Consider the following 23,065-nt stretch of genomic DNA (forward strand, 5'->3'; position numbering starts at 1 on the left):
ATGTAGAAAAATATTATTCTATCGCTAAGAAAAGTGATTACTCAATTTACTTTTTTCCTTTAAAAAATAATGGTTATCTTTTAAAAAAGAATATTTTCTCGATAATAATCTTAAAATATACGCATTTGTTACAAATTTCAAGAAAACTCGTTATGTATTTGAAACGAAAATTTATTTTCTTTTGAAAAATATTATAAAATTGATTGAAAAAGTGATTTTGTATAACAAGCAAATCAAATTTGTTTCAAAATTAATAACTGTAATTGAAATGCGCTAAACTTACTAGGATTCAGAATACATTTTGAATAAATTTAATGGATTTGCGGATACATAAACTTTTGAAATATTTGAAGCAAATAATTATTACATTATTATAAGTAATTATTTATATACAGTATGTATTTTTCTGTATGTAAGTGTACTCGTGAACATAAGTATTTATTCATTGAACAACGTATTATGGCTGCATTCAGCAGAAACAAAAAAAAAACAGTTTTGTAACAATTGTAAGATTCTTCAGTTCTCGACTAATATGTGCAGTAACTAGTCATTTGGAAGTCATTTCTCTCGAAGGGAAAATTTTTGAACGATTATATAATTCGCACGATTGATACTACAAAAGTTCAAAATTATATATTAAAAGACTTTGAATTTTTCTCTATCAATTGCTAAATAAAGCAAAAATGTACTTACATTATTTTAAACAGAACTTAGGGGAAGTTGAGGTTTAACATCATTGATTTATACATTTAGATCCATTAAGGAACTGAAGGTAAAATTATATTAAAGACAGGTTTGTCTATCGCAATAGTTATATATTTTTATTTCTTGACTGATTTTACATCTTCATATGCAACTTTAATTATTACTTACTCAATAATTTTTTTCTACATTGACCACGACTTTGTGTTCTTATTCTCGGACTACGACTTACATTTTTATTATCGTACTGATTATTAGAATCTTTGGACGAGTATCGTATCATCGAGATATAACATATAACACTTTTGACCAGATCGAATATCAAGAAATTCTTTTCAAGGTTCTTTGGTTGTCCAGACTTTTGGCGAGCAATTTCCGTTCCTCTGTGAAGCTTCCAACTGGTCTCTCGTAATGCTCATACAATAAATTCAAAGTTTAATACTACGATCTTATCTTAATAATATTACTACATTTTTTTATTATTGTATATCTGAAGAGGGCCTAATTGAAAGATCGAAACATGTAATATTTTCAATCGATTATGGAATATAATATAAAGTATTTATTATGTAATATACTCTATCAATTTTGTAATATAAAATTTTACAATTTTGACTTTTACATGCCCTTCTAATATATTTATTGTTTATTGAAATTAAGAGTCCTTTGTTCCTATAAATATTACAACAATTGGTCTTTGTAAATTCCCCTGCATGATTTTCCGATTATTATTGGGACCATACGTATCAGTTTAGCTTTTATAGCCTCTTCGGGGGTAGAAGCTCGCTTTTGCATTTTTTGATAGTAGTGGCATTCTTACTCTTTAGAGTTTTGTCAGCTCTCGAGGGAATCTACAGATTAACGCCGAATCCGAACGGTGAACGCGAAAAATCGTATATGCGGAAAGCAGGTGGGATCGAATTCGGATCCACAAATCGCGAGTCAAATCGCACTGAGCGGCGAGTCACGATTAGACGACATTGTCCCCAAAAGTGGAGGGAATAATGATGATACTAAATTTTCTACGGATTGATAATATGTATAGTAAATCTGTCAGTTTAGGCTATTTTTCGGGAAACCTTTTTGACATATGTATATGATTCTTTGCTTAAAAAGTAAATTATCTGCTTCAAAAACACAAATTATGTTCTATATATTGTAGTTTTTATATTCCTTGCATAATACCACATAATTTTTGTAAGCTACCATTACGTATTTTTTGTTTTTACAGCTGAGAATTTGTTTTGATTATGGTATTCTATAAAACACAAATTCTCTGCTTTAAAAACAAATTCTTTATTGAGAAAAATGAAAATTAAATAGAAAATTATTTGTCTTTTTAAAGCAGAAAATTAATTTTTTAAAGCTAAAGGAAAATCGCATATGACATAATCGCAATATTTGAACAGTGCTAACATTCCATAGAAATTAAAATTATGTCGTTTAGAGATTTTCGTTGATACCAATATTATCTTCTCCATTTTTCGGGAAAATGTTGTCTAATCCACTCGGCGCTCCTATTATAGTTGCGAAGTTGTTTTTCTGCTGAACGCAATAAAGCTCTGTGTGATTTGTACGTACTAGTTCAATCTCTGAAACAATGAAAGTTTGCCAAAAGATTGTCGTCGATCGCGTGACTAATCGATAAGCCAAACGTATCCGTTATGGAAGTGTGAACATCGCCGATCAAGGTCGACCACGTTCTCGAAATAAACTGAAAAGCAATTAAACGGTTGAAAATAAAAGACGTGTTCTTCGTAGTTCGTATTTTTGTAAAAGTTTAGGACGCACTGTGAGAAACGACGCCTCCACTTTTCCGCCGAGCACGAAGATCGAGGACCCGAGGAAAATTTATTTTGATTGTATCTACGACTCATGTCGCTCTTGCTATATTTCGAGATTTATTCTGACAAACAAAGGCTCGTCGACCTTCACGAAAATTATATAGAAGTTTTATTGCAATTATGTTTTAGAACAAAAGATATTCATTCTTGCGCTTTTAACTCTGCTGATGGTCTCTATTGAATGATCCATTCAAATATAAATCTCTCTGTAAAAAATATTAATTTAATCTTTTTATGTTCAAACTAGAATTATTTTTCAAATTAGAATTATTCTTGCTAAAATATACTTACAATTAGTATTTATTTTTTATATGAGTTATTTTATTTTGATTCCTTGAAATCAATTATGCCTTTTTTAAATTTGCATAAATTAAATGACGTCTTACAAACATAGCGTCAGTGATTATGTTACAGATTTTGACGTCAGCTTCAAGGATTAATATAGATAACTTGATTTCTGAATTTTAATTTAAAGAAAACTACGTTTTACACCACGCAGATATTACGCAAATAATCTTCAAGCTGTTTCCTAGTAAAGTTATAGCTACTATTTCATGAAACATTTTTCTCTTGGAAATAGCCAAAGTTACAGACTGTTTCAAAGCTACAAAAAAAAAAATCATTAAAAATAAGAAAGACAAATTATCCTGCAGTTAAAAAAATTATTTTGAGATGAACTATGATCGATGGTTAATATAATGTAATATCAAGATTAATCTAAATAATGTATTGTGGTATTTGAATATCTGCCAAGATTTCCAAACAACGCAAAGATTCAAAAAATATGAATTAAGACGTGTCAGATATTAGAGTGGCCATTAGACGTTTTTACGATGTCTTTATGACGACTTCTATATGTTTGTATAGTCTGGGAATAATTCGAATATCAGATCTGCGATCATGTTGCGCGTTGCGAAATGTTAAATTATATTCGCATCTTTATCGCCCACGACACGAAATTCGCATAGCGGCACTTTGGACAATAGGACTTGCTATTATACTGAGCGCATGGGAGTTTTATGAAAAATTCCATAGGAGAGACGCATACATCACGCCTGCATCTCTATCTAACGGTTGATATGCAGCCGTGATGAGGTCATCCGGCGAGTCCGTCAGATGATATCATGCCGATCTCAAGCGGCAACGGGTTGTTTACTCGTACAAGGGACCGTCACGGAGATGAAAATGCCGTTCGGACAAGGTAATAAATTGATCAAACGTCTGATGGTATCTCATTGTACTCGCAATAGAGAATGGAGTATTTGGCCGCGTTACCACGTTTCTGCGAAGAAATACAGTAGACAAAGTCGACATTTTGCTTATTATTTACTTATATTTGCGAATAGAAAAATTCTACTTTGTAACTGCATTTTTATAATTTTCCTCAGAAGAGTTTTCTCTGTAGAATGAGTACCTTCTCTATCTTCGTAATCTAGTATAATTCTGTCGACTGTTTAAGTTCGAACGTGCTTGAATTTTGTTCAAAAGATTCTCACGTAGGATCTAAATTAGAGTTGTTACTTTTGACAACTTCAAGGAGGATTCGAAGCTTTGACAAAATTTCAATTTCCGAAGTTAATTACGGACCTTCGAAGTTTAAGGTGCTTTGGAGTTTTGAAAACTTTGAAGCTCGAAGCCTTCAAGCAGCTTAAACTTTCAGAATTAATATAAAAAATTCGAATTCTTTCAAAACCTTCAAATCTTCGAAGTCGTCGAAAAATAACAGCCCTAATTTGAAATGTTATTTTTCGTGAATTCTTTCAAAGCTTTGAAGTTGTCAAAAGTGGCAGTCGCAATTCAAATTCGTTCTCGATAGTCTGTCAGAAAACTACGTTCTTCGATACAAGAAGAGGAAGTGCAGACAAGAAATAGTTTCCGCTGACATCATCGTCACCTGTAATTCGTCACCGTGCTCGAGCGGAAAGAAGTTTGGAAAAACTGGATCCCCCATCTAGGGAAGCAAGGCTCCTCGGACTCGAAGTGAAAGTCGTTTTGAGCGCAGCTCGTAGACTTCGCTACTTGCGCACAATACCACTCTACTCTCCGCCGCGGTACTCTCATCGAGGTTCCAGCATAAAACTCGGTTGTTTAGTAGCACTCCAGCTCCGGGTGACTGTCGTCTCGACTCACGTGCCGCTTCTTACCCGCTCGGCTCGGCTCGGCTCGATTCAATTCATCTCAGAGAACGTTATCGCGAATCCAAAGCAGTCAGCCGGTCCCTCCGCGAATCTGTGCCGCGTGATTATCTCACATCAGGTTACTCGACCCCCTTCATTGCGTAAGTAAGGCTCCATTTGTGGTAATTACCGAGATTCGCTGCCGACGAGGACGAGTCACTGCGAGTAGCCGTTATGGCGATACGGGCTCTTGCGTCGGTGACAATTACTCCGATTGTACATGACGAATGCTCTACTTTCGTTCAAGGATATTGTCAAGAATCGAGAGATTTAATAATAATAAAAAAAAATGTACTCAAAAATTTGGACATTCTTAGGCTCGACTAGGATATTTCGCGAAGCTCGGAAAATATTTTTGCTAACTTTTATAGCTCTATATATTCGAGCGGCTCGGATTTCGGTAATGCCGCTGCGATTCATTGCGGCCTTAAGCAAACAGCGATCATTCGGATAATGCGTGTATTTTGCATGCGGTATTCGGAGAAAATGAACGACCGCCACTAATTAACGATTGACCAATATTTGATCAGCTTGCTGCGCATATCAGTGATGCCTAGGCGCTTCATTATTCTAGTAATTGAAACTGCATAATATCGCGTCCGCTCAATTGTTTCACCAAACATCTACGCTCACTAACCATACACATGCCTCCGGCAAACTGCAGTTCTTTTTGTCGAAAGTTGATTTAAGCGTTTGACCATGTTGCTCGGAATATCCAGTTACTTATGAAGCGCAGATTCGAGTGTGTTGAATGGAAGCTCAATATGAGATTTACTCTTAATTTGTAATAATTAAAAAACACTTTCCATCCTTTTCTTGAATTTCAAGAGCACATGCTAAAAATATGAAAATTCAGAATCTTCGATGCTCGATCGATTTCAGAATTTGCTTCATTCGAGAATCAAATTCGACAATATCAAAATTCAAAGTTTTTGTTTAACACACTTTGGTGTGGCATATTCATCTCAATTTAATTGCTTATAACTTTTATAAAAATGAGCATATCGTAAACAATTTTTTTTCAACCGCCAAATATTAATTCCATCAGCAACTGGAATCTTTAAAAGCACCATCGATATTTTGACTATGAATTTTGGTAAATAAATTTAAGTTGGCAAAAAATAAGTAGAACCCTTTAAATCTGTAACAATGAAAATTTTGCTGCTAACCAAAATGAGTAGCAAAGTCATTATTTTAAGTATGGATTTTCACTGCTTTGAAGTTAATCTGTCTACTCTTACATAATAAATGGACTGTTTCACTCGATCAATCGGAGCATTAGTTGATAATGCAACGCAAGATGCATTGAATGTTACTGCAAGGAGTGAATTTAGCGAAATAACGCACCGTTATGTCATTTAACGTTTATTATGGAAGTTACAGGCGTTAACTGTATACGGTTCAAGTTTTATGATGCCCAAGTAGCACACAGCGCTTACAAAGCGTTAACAAAGCGCTAAAAAAGCGCATATAATCACTTTTTTAGCATTTTCCAAGCATTGTTGTTACTTGGATGTCGTTGAAAAGTCATTATAGGTTTGACAAGTATACTAGAATTTTTATATAACTTGAACAGATTTTAATATCTATAATAATTTACAATATAAACAATTTGCCCTGTTTCTCGAAGACCTGTTGCTGACGGAAAAGTTAAAATACACGTTGCCGGTGGAAGTCAAGGAATATAATGACACTAAGCAAATCTATATATATATTTTTATTAATAAAGAAATTGTAAGCAATAAAAAAGTATCGGAATAGAGTTGGATATGTGAAAAAAAGCATTTAAGAATTAAACCCGTCTTATGTATAAATACAGTTTTAAGCTATCATAAATCAATCACACTCGCACACACACTGAGTCACATTACAATCATCAGGCATAACTTAAGACTGTCTTGAAATAAAAGTATGAATACCGGCCTAGGTGTGATAATTGTGTCAGCAAGTGATACAGTAGATCGAAAATAATGAATTGATTTCTACGATCACTGACCTACGATACTTCGATCGAGCGTTTCCGTCGTCGCCTGGTTTCGCTTAATTTAGTAATAACCTGCTTCAGCCTACCAAGGGATATTGATGTTGCAAACTGCATTAAAAATTACGATGTTTCGTCGCCACCGTTGATAATTATTACAAAAGGGTTTTCACCAGGAAGTTGGTTGATATACCGTCGATGAATATTTACTATGTCTATGTCAATCGTCACAGTGGATGGAGTCTACAAATAGATACATCTACACCATAATCTTGATTAACTTAAGGGAAACTCTTTAGTTTTACTGAAACTAAACACGTCGTGTCGAATATAGAATAATCGGACAATTATAATTCAAATGTCATTGCTGTTTAGATCGCCGCAATGAAGATTATCGGAAGAAATAGATGGAGAAAGGCGCGTTAATAAATCGTTGAAAGAACATATCGCTCGTGAACTTTATCTGAACTTTATATTTCGTGATTTATTTCTAGATTAGAAACGCTTAACTGATACTCGCGTATATAATTATAGTTTAATCCGTTTGAGAGCCCATTTAATTCCCATTCCATTTCGGATTAATCCTAATTTAATTTCAAGTCTCTCATTCCAATTTAATTTTTTATTATATAGCTGTCCCAATCAAACTTTTTTATGTGAGTTTGATGCGCGGAAATAACGTTTTGCTGTATTAAAAAATTTAATAAAGCTGTAAAAATAATTTTGTTAGATTATACCAAAATAACTGTATGTCTGATTGAATACTTTAAGCGATCTCAATTTATCTTGTATACCCTACTTTGTCTTGTATAGGATATTTAAACCGGTTGCCAAAATATCAAAATTTTTTGCAGCATCGCTCGACATGCTTAAGTTTCCTGTATAATTATTTTGATGGTCCAACAAAATTATTTTCAGATCCGTATCCGCCTAAATTTTTAGATATCTCAGCAAAATTCATTCTTTTCATGTAATAGTCATCCTTAATCTTAGATAGGCGCGCGTGATGTCGATCTAATTACTAACTGGAGTTTCACATCCGCCATTTTGTCGCCGACTAATTGAAAAGTTGACACGATAACCTAGATCGGGAGGCCCATATCGATATACTTTCACAATCGCGGGATCTTCGCGTTTTCCGGGATCGTGCGATTTTATTAATTCTTGTCCGAGCGCTTGGCGCAAAGCCAGCGGGAATCCGTTTGTACACACATACAGAGAAGGAGAAAGACAGAGAGAGAGAGAGAGAGAGAGAGAGAGAGAGAGAGAGAGAGAGAGAGAGAGAGAGAGAGACAGAATGAAAGAGGAAGACTCCGATCGAACGAATCGAGAAACTGAATCGAATTCGTGCGGAGAATCTATGTATATGGATCCCATGCGGAGAAAATAATCCTGCGTCTCGAAGAATACGGCGGGAGCGCGGACTACGATTGCACGAAGAAACACGGAATTGTGTAACGCGCGCGTTTGGCACGCGCACGTCTCTTTATTCGCGCGTGCAAAATGATTCTGACCGCCGGGAAGCATAAACTGTGAATCGCGCCAGATAAATCATTTCTCGAGTACGATTTGCATCGCAACCGTATCGCGAGCTAACTTATGAGATCCACGACGCTTATTACCGTCATTACGCGTCGAGTACGCTGTAATTATGTCGCTATCTTCGAGATCTAGTGTACGCGTTCACCGAGAAGTCACGCGACTTATGTCCATTTTTATCAATGTAGATTAACTTTAATCTCGATTTGATTTACTCTTTGGACGGTATCCATAGTCCATTCTTATTTTTCAAGACTGTTTTAAGTAATGTCTTAAAATTCTAATACGGCCCTCTGATTGGTTCGGGACTTCTTAAGGCTTTTTACTTAAGACGATTTTGAATATAAAATCTAACTATAAATATTGGCCTTTATCTTTTTTTCATTTTTGGACTTGAAGAAAGATGAAAAATAAGTTAAATCGAGATTGAAGTTAATCTTCATTGATAGAAACAAGCATTAAAAATCCTTAAATGAGAGATTGGACACCATACGTTTGATCAGCCATATTTTTTAAGATTTGCTTAAGATAGAATAAGATTATATATAAGATATAATAAAATGTCCAAGCATTGCATTCTACCTTAAACAAGTCCTGCAAAATATGACGTATCAACCAGAAAATGGTATCTGATCTCTTACTTGAGGAACTCTGACGTAACTGAGAACAGAGAGATATCAGTGATAATTACTGATCGCTACTAATCTCAATAGACTTAATCCACGATTGCTGGCCATCGAACATCAGCTCGAGGAAACGCTCCAGGTCATTGAACAATGTTTCTTCGACATTGTTCGCCAGCTGTTCGACATGCATAAATACTGGCAGCGCAACGCCGTGGAAACCGTTGTGGCGGTACGTTACGCTGCATAAAACGATATTTAACGACCGTTACGCCGCAAACGAACCTTAAAAATCGCTTGATTCATCTACGCTCTGAGTTACGTTAGATGAAGTCGAGCGAAGGAAACGGTGCTTGCAGTTAAGACGGGATGATAACGTAAACTTTTCTGTCAACACTTGTAATAAATCAAATTGACTACGGAGATTTTTATATCGAAACAATATACTTACCCTGGTAGAAATTGCATGCATTTTTTAAGCAATTCTTGGAAAGTTATATTAACTCCGTTTAGTAATGGAGAAGTAAAACTACTTAGGATTCCAATCAAGATTTACATCTTGATAACGCTTTGCGGTACGCAGTTATTGCGTACAAAAGATGTTCAAAATTTGAATCCATTTACTGAACAAGATAATATAAATGGATGCAGTATTTTAATTAAAAATAATCTACTAGATACTAATCTATTAATACTAATACAATAACTGGAAAGCAAGTTGCTCATCCCTGGTGAAAATTTTTCTCAGAATTTTTCATATAATTTTTCAGAGTTTCTATATAATTTTTTAGAATTTCTGTATAATTTTATGACTTTCTCACAGTTTTTATACGAATTGAAACATTTCTCAGAAAATCTATATCTTTTCTCAGAATTTTTCATATATGTTAATTATGAAATATCGTAAGATTTCTAAGATTTTTTGTAAGTATAATTTCTGATGAAATGTTATGAAATCTGAAAAATTGAAAAATATTTTTTTTAATTATGGAATATGTATTATGGAATTATATAAGAAATTGTAGAACATTTCAAAATTCGCTTGTATAAAAAATTCTGAGAGAAGATGTAAACTTTCCGAATATTTTTGAGTATGTCTGAAAAATACTGTTTCTATTCGTATAAAAATTATGAGAAAAATTTTCACAGATATATTCCAGAGATATCTTTACCAGAAACTGCTTTAGTCATTGAATAAAAACTTTATCAAGTTCTTGTTCATTTTCTATATTCTCAACATTGTTATAACTAATATAATGAGGATAATATTAGCAGTAATATTAGCAAGGTTGGATAAGTTAATATTTTTTTAAAATTAAATTAAGTTAAAGTTAATGGCTTATAAAATTAATAAAATTAAGTTAAAAATTGAAGGAATAAAGAATTAACTTAGTAAAAGGATAGTTAAGCTAAAATTGAATTAACTTAAGTTTAAAAAAAGTTAATTAAAAAAAAAATTATTTTTTAGATCAGAATGTTCTAATTTTTCTTATAATGAGATTACTTTAAAGTAATCACTTAACTATCACAAATATAGATTATTACGTAAATTTAATTTACACTTACAAATATAAATTATTAGGTAAATTTAACTTTTTATTTATAATATATTATATTCACATGTAAGTTATTTATATATAATAAGAGTCACACTATATGGCGTTTTTGTAGAATCTTACAAAAGAGAAAGATATATGTTTATATTATGTCTCTTCCTTTAACCTTTATCTAACTTTCTTTAACTTCTAAAATGACTGCTCATGCATGTTTATAACTACATCGACTAGATATTTGTTACAAAGATAAACGTAAAAATTTAGGAAATGAGTGGATGTGCAGTACTGTTCTACAACAATTTTTCATCCAAGGCTCATTTCATATTTATGTTGTTGAAATATAACATTTATAATATCTAAAATTAGTGTGATTCAAATATAAGCGGGAATTGACAAAACCTAGTGAATCAATAAAAACTGGCTACCGTACAGTGTGACTTTTATTATAGTCTCTCATCATAAAATCATTGAACTTTTTCTAAATTAATTCTATAATGTTTAAGACTTTATAGAAAAAAGAATATTAGCATTAAGAGAGGTAGAATAATTTTTTATTTAAAAAAAATTAATAAATTAAAGTTTAAAAGTAACTAAATTAAGTTAAAAATTAATGCATTTAAAATTAACTAAGTTAAGTTAAAAAATATTAACTTTTTAACTGTTTTTTTTTTAACTGTTAACGTTTTAATTAGTTACTACCCAACTCTGAATATTAGACAATAACTGGATAAATATTTAAAAAAACTACATACATTTTTATCAGGGTAATGTAAACGTTATTGTTTTAATGCTACATACTTAATTGTCCTTAAAATTTTTTAATGTAAAAGAATCTTAAACTGTTACAATGTTAGGTCTTTTTCACAGTTTTATAATCGAATGAACCGTTTCTCCACAAGTTAATCGACCGTGTTAAAAGTAACTAATTGAACATAACTAGCACTACGCAAGCAGTATCGAAAGTTATTCGATGTTTGACGATGTAGGCTCTTACTTCCCGTACCTGCCGGTCGATTAATTGCCGTTAGAAATTAACTTTGGACGCGTCGCCGGTCAATCGGCTCGCGAATGACTCGCTTTCCCATCAGCTAAAGGGAAAAAAAGTCGATTGCGTTTTCCATCGCGCCATATCGTCACGGCAGCATTTTCGTCCTACTTCCTCGTAACGGGCTTCTGAGTTCCGCTGGAAAGTCTTCAAATTAGAAAAATAACAAATCAGAGAAATGTAGTAAATAGAAATCAAACAAGATCATTACAAGCAGCTGCGAGATAATTTTTTTAGCTTCTGCTGTCTTCAGCTCAGTGCATCTTGCGCGTAATAGGCTGCGGAATATCACCTTAACATTGAAAACGATTCTAGAAATCTGGGTAAAAATATCTCGGACAGATGTGATCTATCACTGCGTGACTTTCGTATCCCCGACTTTTTTTCACGATAGTCATCTAGTCGGCTGATCGAGCGAGAAGAAAATAAAGACACATGTCCTCTCGAAAAAGATAGGATATTTTTAGCAGCTCATTCAAATTGCACACCCTCTCCGGAGACCTTTCAGACTTACTGTTGTTTATAATCAGCTTGTTTCCGTGCTTGTGAACAATTTCGTGCTGCACCGATTTAAAAATAGATTTCGTCGTTTGAGCCCAGGTTTTACATCAGTTAAATGGAAATTAACAAAGTTTTAAGTGGGTGGATGATCAGCACCTCTAGGTATAGTTTTCTTTAAAACCTTATTTTGTGAAAAAGAAAAGTAAAAGGTACTGTCCAGAGTCTGGAAATCATTATTTTTACATTCCTCTGTCTCATAAGAATATAACTGATGTAAATTTTTCAAATTTTTTTGGGTTGTTTTGACCACCTCACCTATCAACTCTCTTGTTTATCTTTAAATCCCCTACCTAGCTGAAAGTCAAATCCTAAGTTGACCCTATTATATCCTAAAATTCATCCAATGGAATACATATTTCAATTTAGGACCAATTAAGACTGGCAACCCTATTGGCTGAATTTTAGGGTTAAGACCGAAGGGCATAAACCAAGCATAATATGTTTATCGCCTCATTATTGTGTCTTCGAAAGCGAGAGACCCCCCCATGATCTCTCCAAGAAAAGGTCTGGAATGAACGGACTACGGATTTGCCAGAGTCCAAGGACCTCTGCAGCTAGCGAACTAGGTGCCGAAAGACTTAGAGCGAGTCGACAGTCTGAGATGACAGGATCTGTCGGAGGAAGGGTTCGAAATTGCAGCAAGAGGCGAGGAGAGAAAGAGAGAGAAAGAGAGAGAGAGAGAGAGAGAGAGAGAGAGAGAGAGAGAGAAAAGGAACATGAAGGTGCTGATGCCAGGGCTACGCTCGCCAGCGAGTGCAAAGTGCTAAGTTCCTCGTAGTCGCAAGGCAAGGGTGGAGCCCATTATTAATGCGGGCCTAGGTCACGGGCGGCGGAATGTCTCCTCGGCTGGTAGCCGCGGCTGGTTAGTTCGTAAGAAGGCCAGTGGCCGCGCTCTCGCGTTCACTATAAATAATCCGAGTGCGCGGGTATGTCCAAGTATAGCCTGTTGGGAGTGTGCCAGCCTCAGCGAGGAGGCCTCAGCTATTTTTGCGGGCTGTCGCTGCCACCAGCGCTATAACGCGCGACGGACACTCCGATCGCGACTGCCGATCCGGAGATGGTCCCGCGATCTCTCTCTCTCTCTCTCTCTCTCTCTCACCTGATAAATTATCTATACGAGCGAATGGGTCTCCTTTGATCTTTTCGTGTTCCTCTCCTTTATCTCCACCTTCTCTTCAAACCGATATCTGTCCCACGATCTTCTCTCTCTCTCTCTCTCTCTCTCTCTCTCTCTCGACTCGAGAGAGAGAGAGAGAGAGATCTTTCTCGTGTTGTGACCTTGAGTGGCTCCGCGTTGCCAGATCGATTATGTCAATGCCGAGCCCCCACAGATTACGCGATACAAGAGGGAAACAGGAGGAACCGGATGAGAAAAGCGGAGAGGATGGAGGAAGGGGAATTGCCAATTTTGGCAAGTTGGACTCACGTGCCGGTTTCACGGTCAGCCGAGAAACGAGGACTCCGAGGCTCGATTAATATGCGGATGACTCTTGCGTGGTTTTGCGCCTTACCGGATGCACACTGATACGCGGATATTTTTATACCGGCTCTTGAATTCATATTGAATTGCAATAAAGCGATAGACGATGTCGTAAAGTATAGACGATGCAGCAACGACATAACAACTCAATCTCTTGAATTAAAAAAATAACGTTTTGTTTTAACTTCTATCATATGTGAAAATGTCATTTAATCCACACGTGTGATTAGTTTTAAAGTAAACAATGTATATATTAACGTATACACTTAATAAAAAATTAACTAAATTGAGTCCTAAATAAGGTGAATTAAATAAACTAAACTTGAGTCCAGTTTAATAAATTTTCTTAAAGTAAACTGTTTAACTCCATTGTTTAGTTATAAATGAACAACATATTGCGTTGGTGCAGTTGTGACTATAGAAATGACTATACAAATAACTCAAATAATTTGACATTATAAAATATAAATCTAATTTAATAGAGCTCTCAATCATTATTAAACAATAATATTAAAACAAACCCGGGCAAATGAGAACTGTTACGAAACGTTAATGTATTTATTAATAATAAACAATAATTGATACAGTAATATATACAAACAAGAACGTGTAATAACTCTAATTTGCCCGGCTTTGTTTTAATATTATTTTTAACATTATGAATTTAGTAGAATACATTGATGAGAATATACATATATATTGATAATATAGCGCTGGAATTTGATAGTTGAAAACGTCCAAGTTGATTCAGAGATGCATCGTTGCGCTGCGAAAACCAGTTATCAATCGATACCAGCGTTTCATTCAAGGAAAAAAAGGAACGAAACTTGCACTTACGTACAGGAAGCTCAAGAACTCGAGTTCAATACTAAATGCATGGAAAGAATGATTTTGTTGAAGTATTAAAAAATTAAATATAAGATTTAAAAATAATTTCTTTGCATCATCATAATTATATATAGGATGTTTAAACACGATAATAATGCTGCAAAAAAACTTTCATAATCTAACAAATAATTTGGGCATCCTACATATAATTATTTGGATAAACCAACAAATTATTTTTAAAACTAAATTTTTAGATACTTCAGCAAAATTCATTTTTTCCGTCTATTTTTATATTATCATAATTATTAACATAATTACATTTAATATATTCAGAAAACATGATATCTAAAAAAATATCCTAAAAAGTTTTTATTCAAAATATATCAGTGTGACAATTTTAAAATATTTTATGTTTATCTTATGTCTTATTAAGCTCTAAAATAATTTCTAAGATTTTTGAAATTACTTTATATGTGTGTAATTTTGATCTTTGATATAGATTAGGTTATAATATAATTCTAAGAATATATACTTGTTTAAAATTTTTAATACAAGAATCGAAATTTAATAAAAATAATAAAATAAATTTTAAAAAATCGATGAGATTTTGGAAAAACATAATAAATAAGAAAATATGTATATATTGTGTGTGTGTGTATTGCACTATCTAAAATTCTAAGAATTTTGTTAAGAATTCCAAAGATCACAATTATGAAGAGCTTCTGGAATTTCAAAACTATCCAGAATTTAAAAACTATAAAAATCAATAATCTTATGGAATTTTTGCATGATTCTTATATAAATATACAGGATGTCTCACAACTACCTCTTAAGAATTTCCTCTTAAAAACATATTCTTGAGATAATTTGAGACGAAATTCTTGAGACGAAAATTCTAATAAGAAAATGTCGAGGTTATAATAATTTTTTGAATTATAAGCTAACTTTAAATGCTTCTAAGTAAAAAACTATTTTACTTTTAGAGCCTCTATTATTATTTCTAGATTCTTTTGAACATTCTAAGACAAAAATTCTAATTTCGAAAATATCGAGACTTTGATAGTTTTCGAATTATACACTATCTTTAATTATAATTCAATTATAATTCAAGAATATGTCCTTAAGAGAAAATTCGATAGTTATTAAGACACCCTGTATAATTATTAATATATTATTATACATAAATAATAAATAATAAAATAATATATATAAATAATATATTCTCGTTTATTATTAAAAGAAGCAATGACAAAATCCAAGCTCTTGATTTAACAAATATTTTGTTATTTTTAACTTTCATGTATATACAAGTTTAAATCAATCCATTTCTGTAGTTAAATTAAAACATCATTCACGTTAACATATGACTAATAAATAATAAATTTAATTTGAATCAAATTTTTTAAAATTAAATTGTTTAACTCCATTAGTTAAATTAATGACATACGTATATTGAGGAGTAATGGATCTATAGAAATGATTAGAGATAATCTAAATTATAATTTAACATTTTAATACTGTTTAAACGTTAAACATTCAATACTATTTCTGAAACGCATCTGTATTCGTGCAATACGACTATTACGACTCGTTATCACGTCACTTCAAATCTCCCGCTTTCGCTCAACGTATACTTGATATACTCCATTCGTCGTAACATTCTCCAGCGTCGCGTGCAATAGTGCAGTTGTCCAAGTGTCGCCAGTTGACGCACAGTTAAAAATCGCATCCGTCTCCGTAACTGCATCTAGAGAACAGAGACTGTAACCTCTTGTTTACATCCGTCTAAACGAGAATAAAAATCGTCACGTGTCCCGTTCGAGAATTCTGGAATCTGGACAAATTTTATCAGACGCAGGATCGGCCGTCGCGCAATCGCGTTGTCGGCATTATAGGGCGCTGCCGCTGGTGGGCTGGTCAGTGTCATCAGTGAGAATAGTGAGACGTTCGCGTCTGCGAATATTGTCAGATTTCGAAGTGTGATCCCGTGCACGTGAGGTTCGTGAGGCAGGTGAGGCTCCTGCGGAACGGTCTCTGAATTCCTGCATCCACACAACCGGTGGCGGCACGCGCGGTACGCCCATCCGCGGTGACACCGCGACGCGTCATCGAGTAAGTCCCGAAACGGGGGCCCCTCGGCCGGGTCGCTTCGGTCGAGATTGACATCACCGCCGTTGATTTTGGCACGCGACTTGTCAATGAAAATCGATCCCGAATTATCTGGGTCAGAGGGCATCAGCCGCGTCGGACGCTCGCTGAATTTAAACGTCGGGCACGTCGATGCGATCGGATCAGTCGATCGCGATCGAACGGCCGGTGCTTCTGCTCCGGCTGATAACGCCTCCGTGATAAGAGAAGTCGGTCGCGGCCGTGCCGACGACCCTCGCGGAGCGGGCGCGGCTCGTGTCGACGGCCTTTTGTGCCCTCGCCGACAACGCGCCCTTTGAATAATTGATTCCGGTCGACCGACGGGCGCCGTGATAATTAGCACGAGACGTCGATAACGGCCTTCCCTCTCTTTGCTCGCGTTGCCGAGATCGCTATCCACAGAAACGTTTTATTATCACGCGATTGTGTTGTTTTGACCATTTATCACTGAACTGTTCTTGCATGAGACTTGAGAGGGAGAAATTAGTTGAGATAATACTTAATTTCTGCGCGAATAGTACAGAAGTTTATCGGGAATAGGCTAGAACTTTGCAAAATGTCGAGGAGACACTCGGTTGTTGACCAGTCACCATGGGATGATTTACAGACTTCTTCGTCGACCAAGACAACCACCATGACGACAGCCGCCAAGCTGTACGGCAAGGATCTGAGCGAGTACGATGATATTGACGTGGATCAACTATTGGCAGAGCTTACGCCGGAGGAGCTTAATATATTGGCCAAGGAAGTGGATCCTGATGTAAGTTTGTTACTTAAAAAATTCTATTTTATTATTCCTGTGGGATACTGAATCTATGTTACATTTATACAGGACAGTTTTATGCCACCCTCGCAACGTTGCAGTTATGAATGCAATAAGAGTCCTACGGGGCCATTGAATCGCAAGAAGCTCATTGAGCATATCAATAAACAAGCTTTAGAGACACCTGATATTCCAGAACTGAAGCCATATGTACCTGGTGTAATTAGGGGCAAGAAAGTAAGTATTGTCTATAATGTTCCACAAATCGTTGCGTTGGCAGAAAAATGACACATCTTAAAATTAGGAACTTTTCAGTAGAGCCTTAAATTTTTGAAATTCTAAATGAAAACGTTTTAATTAGAATAATTAATATACAATTTCTATAATTTGATTTTCTTTCCATGTTATCTTTTTAATTAGATTGCATTCTTTGAAATTATATCGTGAGTTTTTCAAATTTGAACATTGCAATTTTAGTGTCATGTCAATTTCACTCTTTATTAGAGTTTTGTACTTTTTGACATAAATGAATATATTAATTTTTAGAGTTGATTTATTTTTATTATCTAAAAAATGCTAATTTTTTACTTATGTTATTTTTCTATCAACACAGCGAAATAGATAGATGATAAGTAATTCTAGTCTAGAAAGCCTAAATTTGAGGTTATAGTTGAAAAAGAAACATGAAAGAGCTAAAGTCAACATTTCCTGGTGGGAAAAAATTTATGGAAAGGTACAGAAAACAGACAAGATCTTAAAAATTCTTAACTTTTCGTAGATATTTGTAGTGGGACATAGAATGGTGTTATTTGAAGGCGGAGGATTTCTGGGTTTTTCATACAAACATCGCAGCTCCACGTCCCACTACGAATATCTACGATAAACTAATAATTTTTAAGATCTTGTTTCAATCTACACATATAAATTTTCGTAAAAATTTTTCCACCAGGGTCTAATTGAATAATAGTAGTAAAATAAATTTTGTATAATATATTGGTAATCGAATTATATATACATCATATTATATTATTTGTTTTAGTGGGTACCTCCACCACAAGACAACACGAAAGAAAAGGAAGCAGACGAGCAGATCGCGATAGATCTTGGTGAAGAGTATGAACAAGCGCTTTCGGCCGCCACCCAAGAAGAAATCATTGATCTTGCAGGTAAGAAGATTGATCTTTTCTGAAAGAGAGCTCTTTGTATCAGAATAGAAAGATAAATAATCGAGACTATCTTTTCCATTCAGCTATTCTTGGATTCCATTCTATGATGAATCAAGATCAGTATCACGCGTCTCTACTGAATTCTGGACAGCCAGTCGGACTTGGTTGGGACGGTGTGACGAAGGCTAGTCAGCCGAAAATTTATCCGATGGAACCGCCTAATGATACAGACGTTGACGCTACCATTAAACAAGTGCGAGACGATGATTCCTCTCTAACTGATTTAAATTGGAACAATATTAAAGTAAGTAGCGTCAATTATACCATTATAAGAAGAGAATTACGTTTTATGCTAAACTAATGCTGATCTTGTTACAGAATATTTCGGACGAAAAATTCATGCAGTTGTTCGAAGGTTTGGAAATGAACACACATCTTGAATCGCTAAGTTTAACCAACGTTGGACTTAATGACAAGACCGCGCAACGGCTAGCCGATGCCATAGAGAAAAATTCGACACTCAGAGTACTCAAGTATGCATAAAATTTATATGTTGATAATTTCTGATTGCTTTAATGTAAAAAAATATTTTTCTTCTTCAGCGTGGAGACAAATTTCATAAGCCCGCCTGTGATAGTAAGGCTGATCAGATCCCTTCTTAAAACAAAATCAATCGAAGAATTCCGATGTTCGAATCAGGTAGGTTGTCGTATAAACTTATGTGCACAAATATTTTCTGCAAGAATAGCGACAATAAGATCTAACGAGATATTCGCATCATTTTTCAGAGGTCACAAGTATTGGGTAACAAAATTGAGATGGAAATCACACAATTGGTAGAACAAAACCCGACGTTGTTGCGACTCGGGTTGCATCTGGAGTTCAATGATGCTAGACATCGCGTAGCTGCGCATCTGCAACGCAACATCGATAGGAGTAAGTATAAAAGGGTATCGCGATGTCGATATGATTAATAATATTTATTATAGCTCAAGTAGCCTATACAGAACAAAAAAAATGTATCACTTATAGGAATGAAAAAGTGTTTTAGAAGTAATTGGCATTGATCGAAGATAATTAGCATTAATTTATATACTTGCGTAGTCAATTACAAACGTAAACAATCGCTTCTAATTATATTTTTAGCGTGCATTATGATAGAAACATTTTGATAGGGATATCATTACAGAAGTAGCTATATGTGTATGTCTTAGAAGGTTGATATAATTGTTCTACACTTTTACGTCAAGTGCGACGCTCCATTCACGGGTCACCGCACAATAATCTGAACAGGTGTCACAAATTACGTTAGCAGCGCAATGAAGCGTTTCACGAACGTATTACGTAGATGCCATTGTTTCTATCACAATTATAATTGTACTATTAATTTTTCATTTAGATGGGAGCAATTGTATGGGGGACTATGGAGACCACGTGACGAAATGCTTCTAACCTTTCCGAATCTGCTTCGTAGTCTCAAATAGCGCTTTACTATAGTATATTGCATCATTCATTCATTCATCCCGCTATATTCATTTATTATTTTTCTAGTTAGTGACATATAGAGGTAATTATGAGATTCCCCAGCTTGTCCCTGTTCAAGTATGAAATTTTCTAATTTCCGACACAGTGTTTTTCAAATCCTTAATTTAAAATTATTTAAATATGTGAAAGATTTATGAAGCGATATACAAAATGTCTTAAAAATGTTCTTTTTTATTTGAAAAACGCTGTTTCTTTCCTCGAATAATATAGCTCTCACGTTATGTTTTGAATCCCTTTACTATCACTTTACTATCTGTTTTTTTTTATTACTCCTTATTTAATTTATATCTTGTCCTCCCGCGCTTTTATTAAAGATACACATAAAAAAAGGTGTATTAAGCGGTGCACCAGATGATGATCTGCTTGTTTTTCAATTTTCAGTGAAGCACAGAGAAGCGAAGATTAGGGTAGTTTAATTTGGTACGAATTTATATTGACCAATTTTCTTTGAGTCTTTAATCAAACTCGACTAACTATCGGACTTACGCTTAATCGACGTTAAATGGCACAGCCGTTTCATGCTCTTGATTATTTAACAAACGAAATATTTATGCTTTCGCAATTGATACACTTAAGTTGTGCTGATAATTTGCCACATTATCGCTTATTGTCAAATAGCATTGCTAAGCACATTAACAAATGGTGTCCGCATTATCTTATCGTATTAATGCTCGTTTCTATCAATATAGTTTAAACTTTAATCTCGGTTTAACTCTTCATACTTTTCTAATTCTTAGAACTAGAAAAAGATGAAAAGCTAATTGAGCCAAGTTTAAAATTAAACTATATTGGTAGAAACAGGAAATTAAATCAATTTAATTTCCAAACGAAATTGCAATCTAACTATCTAAATTATAATCAAAACCATATCCTCACTTTCTTTTCCTTTATAGCATGCATCATTACAAAAATTATTTCATTGAGAGAAAGTTTTTGGTTTGTTTGTAATTACTGCTCCATAATTGTAGTTACTTAATTACTACTCTCTATAAAATGTTAGTAATAATAACTGTATATATAGTTATATTAACAAATATATATATATATATATAATTAGTATCAAAAATAATTATAAATTATAATTATTATTACCATAAAATGGTTGCAATTACTATATTTTAGCTATAATTTATAGTCATGTTTTGAACCAACTATTTTTTCTCAGTGTTTGCAGAGACAGATGCATATACTCTCGCACATTTTTATCACAACTCCGAAATCCTTACAAAAATTATAAGAGTTATGAAATCCTTGTTTTATTCTGCATTGTCCTGTCGAGTCTCAAAAATTCAGTCCCGCAATTTGAGCAAACGATTTAGATTATCATTGATTTTAATGGATTCGTTTATCTGGCTAGTTTGTCGTGTGGAACCTATGGAACGAGCTAAGCTTGTAGCGATCGCTGGTGGTCCTGCAACTTTCACCGTTCTTCCCGCAGATGACTTAAAAAATAGAGCGTAGCGCTGTTGCAGCGCAGTGAGTAGCTTTCTTGTAAAAAATGAGCTCGTCTTTCCCCATAACTTGTGACAACTTATTTCTAATATTTCGATTGACCTTTTGCACTCTAAAGCTAACATTTTATTTGTCGTACGACACATAAATTTTTTTAAGTGTTAATTGGCTACAAAATGGAGAATTTTTGGAAATTCGAGAATAGAACTTCTCTATATAGTCAGTTAACATATTGAAAAATTCATCGTTTTAATATATTCTTAACGTTAAGAAATCTTGTGTGTGGAATATTAGCTCTTGAGAAATTTCGATTCTCCAATAGAGATATAAAGTATCATTTCATATATATATATTTTTTTTTTAATGTGAGTGCAAAGGAATGGATCAATTTAACAAATTCTTAGTTATCATGACAATCCTGAATCTTACCGATTCTTGTCACTTAAATGAATATTAGAAACAAGAATTGTTTGCAGTTTTGCGTTTTACATGCATTATGATCTAAAACTTTTGTGAAAAAACTATCACGCGTAACAATAATTACTTCCCAAGTCTAATCACTAAGCAACGATTTATTCTCTACATTCCCTGAAATAGGATCACGCGATTCAAAGACCGAATACATAACTAACATTGCATCCCTCTCGCAAATCCGACCCGCACGATTTCATTTTGCATTGTCGACATCATTTCCCTTTGCTCTCCTTTCCCGTTCTACTTTCTTTTTAAGTTCGACCTTTTTTTTTACTTTTAACACTTCAACATACTATCACAGTACATACGACACGTGGATGATCTAAGTTTCATTGTTCGAACCCAGCGCACCTTGACGAGATTGCATTTTGCATAGACAGAATCGATGGGCCGCCAGTTCCCCGTGTTCTATATGTCATATACGCCAGTCCCCTTTATTTATTTGATGCATATGTAGGTGTTCAGGCGTGTCACGACACATTTGCGTCCCTTTTATTGCAAACGGTGTCGATATCATGTTGCAGTGGTCTACTTGACTCGCAAGATTGAAATGAAAAGCTCATGTCGATTCTCGATATTTCAAACGATGTCATTGACGTGCATTTTTCATTTTTTTAGAAAGTTTCTACGGTTGAGTAGTACTTTTGAGTGTCGATGCCATTTAAAATTAATTATAGATAATTAATTATAGATGATGTTCTGTTTACCTGAACTTCTTGCACAATTCGTCTTTTTCCTTTTTTTCTCTTCAACACACAGAGGAAAGAAAGAGAGATGAACTGTGCAAGAAATTCAACTAAAAAGAACAGGCCTCATATCTTGCCGGTCGAGTGCTCCGAGATCTCTTTTATCGTAAACGTTTGCTATCCGCAGTCTATTGAAGTCTGATAATAGCTATCAATATTGAGTAAAATAATATTCGATTAATATAATCAAAAATGCTTTTATTGTCTTAAATATTTAATAGATATTATCAAATGGTTGATTATATTATTATGTTTGGTAATACTTACTAAATAATTAGGAAAGTAAAATTATTTTGGTTACATTAACCGAAGAATTTGATTGGCATTAATTCACTCAAGATTTGATGCTATTACCAAACTTTTTCTTTCAGTGCGTGACTGCGAATTCAAGCTGGCGATATATGTTTTTTAATACTCACGACACCTATTCTTTCC

General features: G+C 34.2%; 2 protein-coding genes across 17 annotated transcripts in view; one reads left to right on the forward strand and one right to left on the reverse strand.

Moving 5' to 3' along the window:
• LOC108754482 (tropomodulin) overlaps positions 1 to 23,065 on the forward strand; it is a 72,717-nt gene that overhangs the window by 30,705 nt on the left and 18,947 nt on the right. For 5 of the 16 annotated variants that reach the window (XR_001939709.1, XM_018496783.1, XM_018496785.1 and 2 more), the window contains exons 2-8: positions 17,092 to 17,244; positions 17,317 to 17,484; positions 18,287 to 18,413; positions 18,497 to 18,717; positions 18,792 to 18,946; positions 19,016 to 19,112; positions 19,202 to 19,349. Coding sequence is in view for 14 of the 16 variants with exons in the window: in XM_018496783.1 (XP_018352285.1) it covers positions 17,092 to 17,244; positions 17,317 to 17,484; positions 18,287 to 18,413; positions 18,497 to 18,717; positions 18,792 to 18,946; positions 19,016 to 19,112; positions 19,202 to 19,349 (1,069 nt within the window). In the remaining 2 variants the exon portion in view is untranslated. The other 11 variants (XM_018496781.1, XM_018496779.1, XM_018496780.1 and 8 more) reach the window with 8 other exon arrangements.
• The window catches only part of LOC108754480 (fasciclin-1), a 377,227-nt gene that overhangs the window by 11,360 nt on the left and 342,802 nt on the right, over positions 1 to 23,065 (reverse strand). The gene's annotated exons all lie outside the window — the stretch shown is intronic.

The sequence above is a fragment of the Trachymyrmex septentrionalis genome, unplaced genomic scaffold, assembly GCF_001594115.1.
Source record: "Trachymyrmex septentrionalis isolate Tsep2-gDNA-1 unplaced genomic scaffold, Tsep1.0 scaffold8, whole genome shotgun sequence".
In the NCBI taxonomy this organism is placed as follows: domain Eukaryota; kingdom Metazoa; phylum Arthropoda; class Insecta; order Hymenoptera; family Formicidae; genus Trachymyrmex; species Trachymyrmex septentrionalis.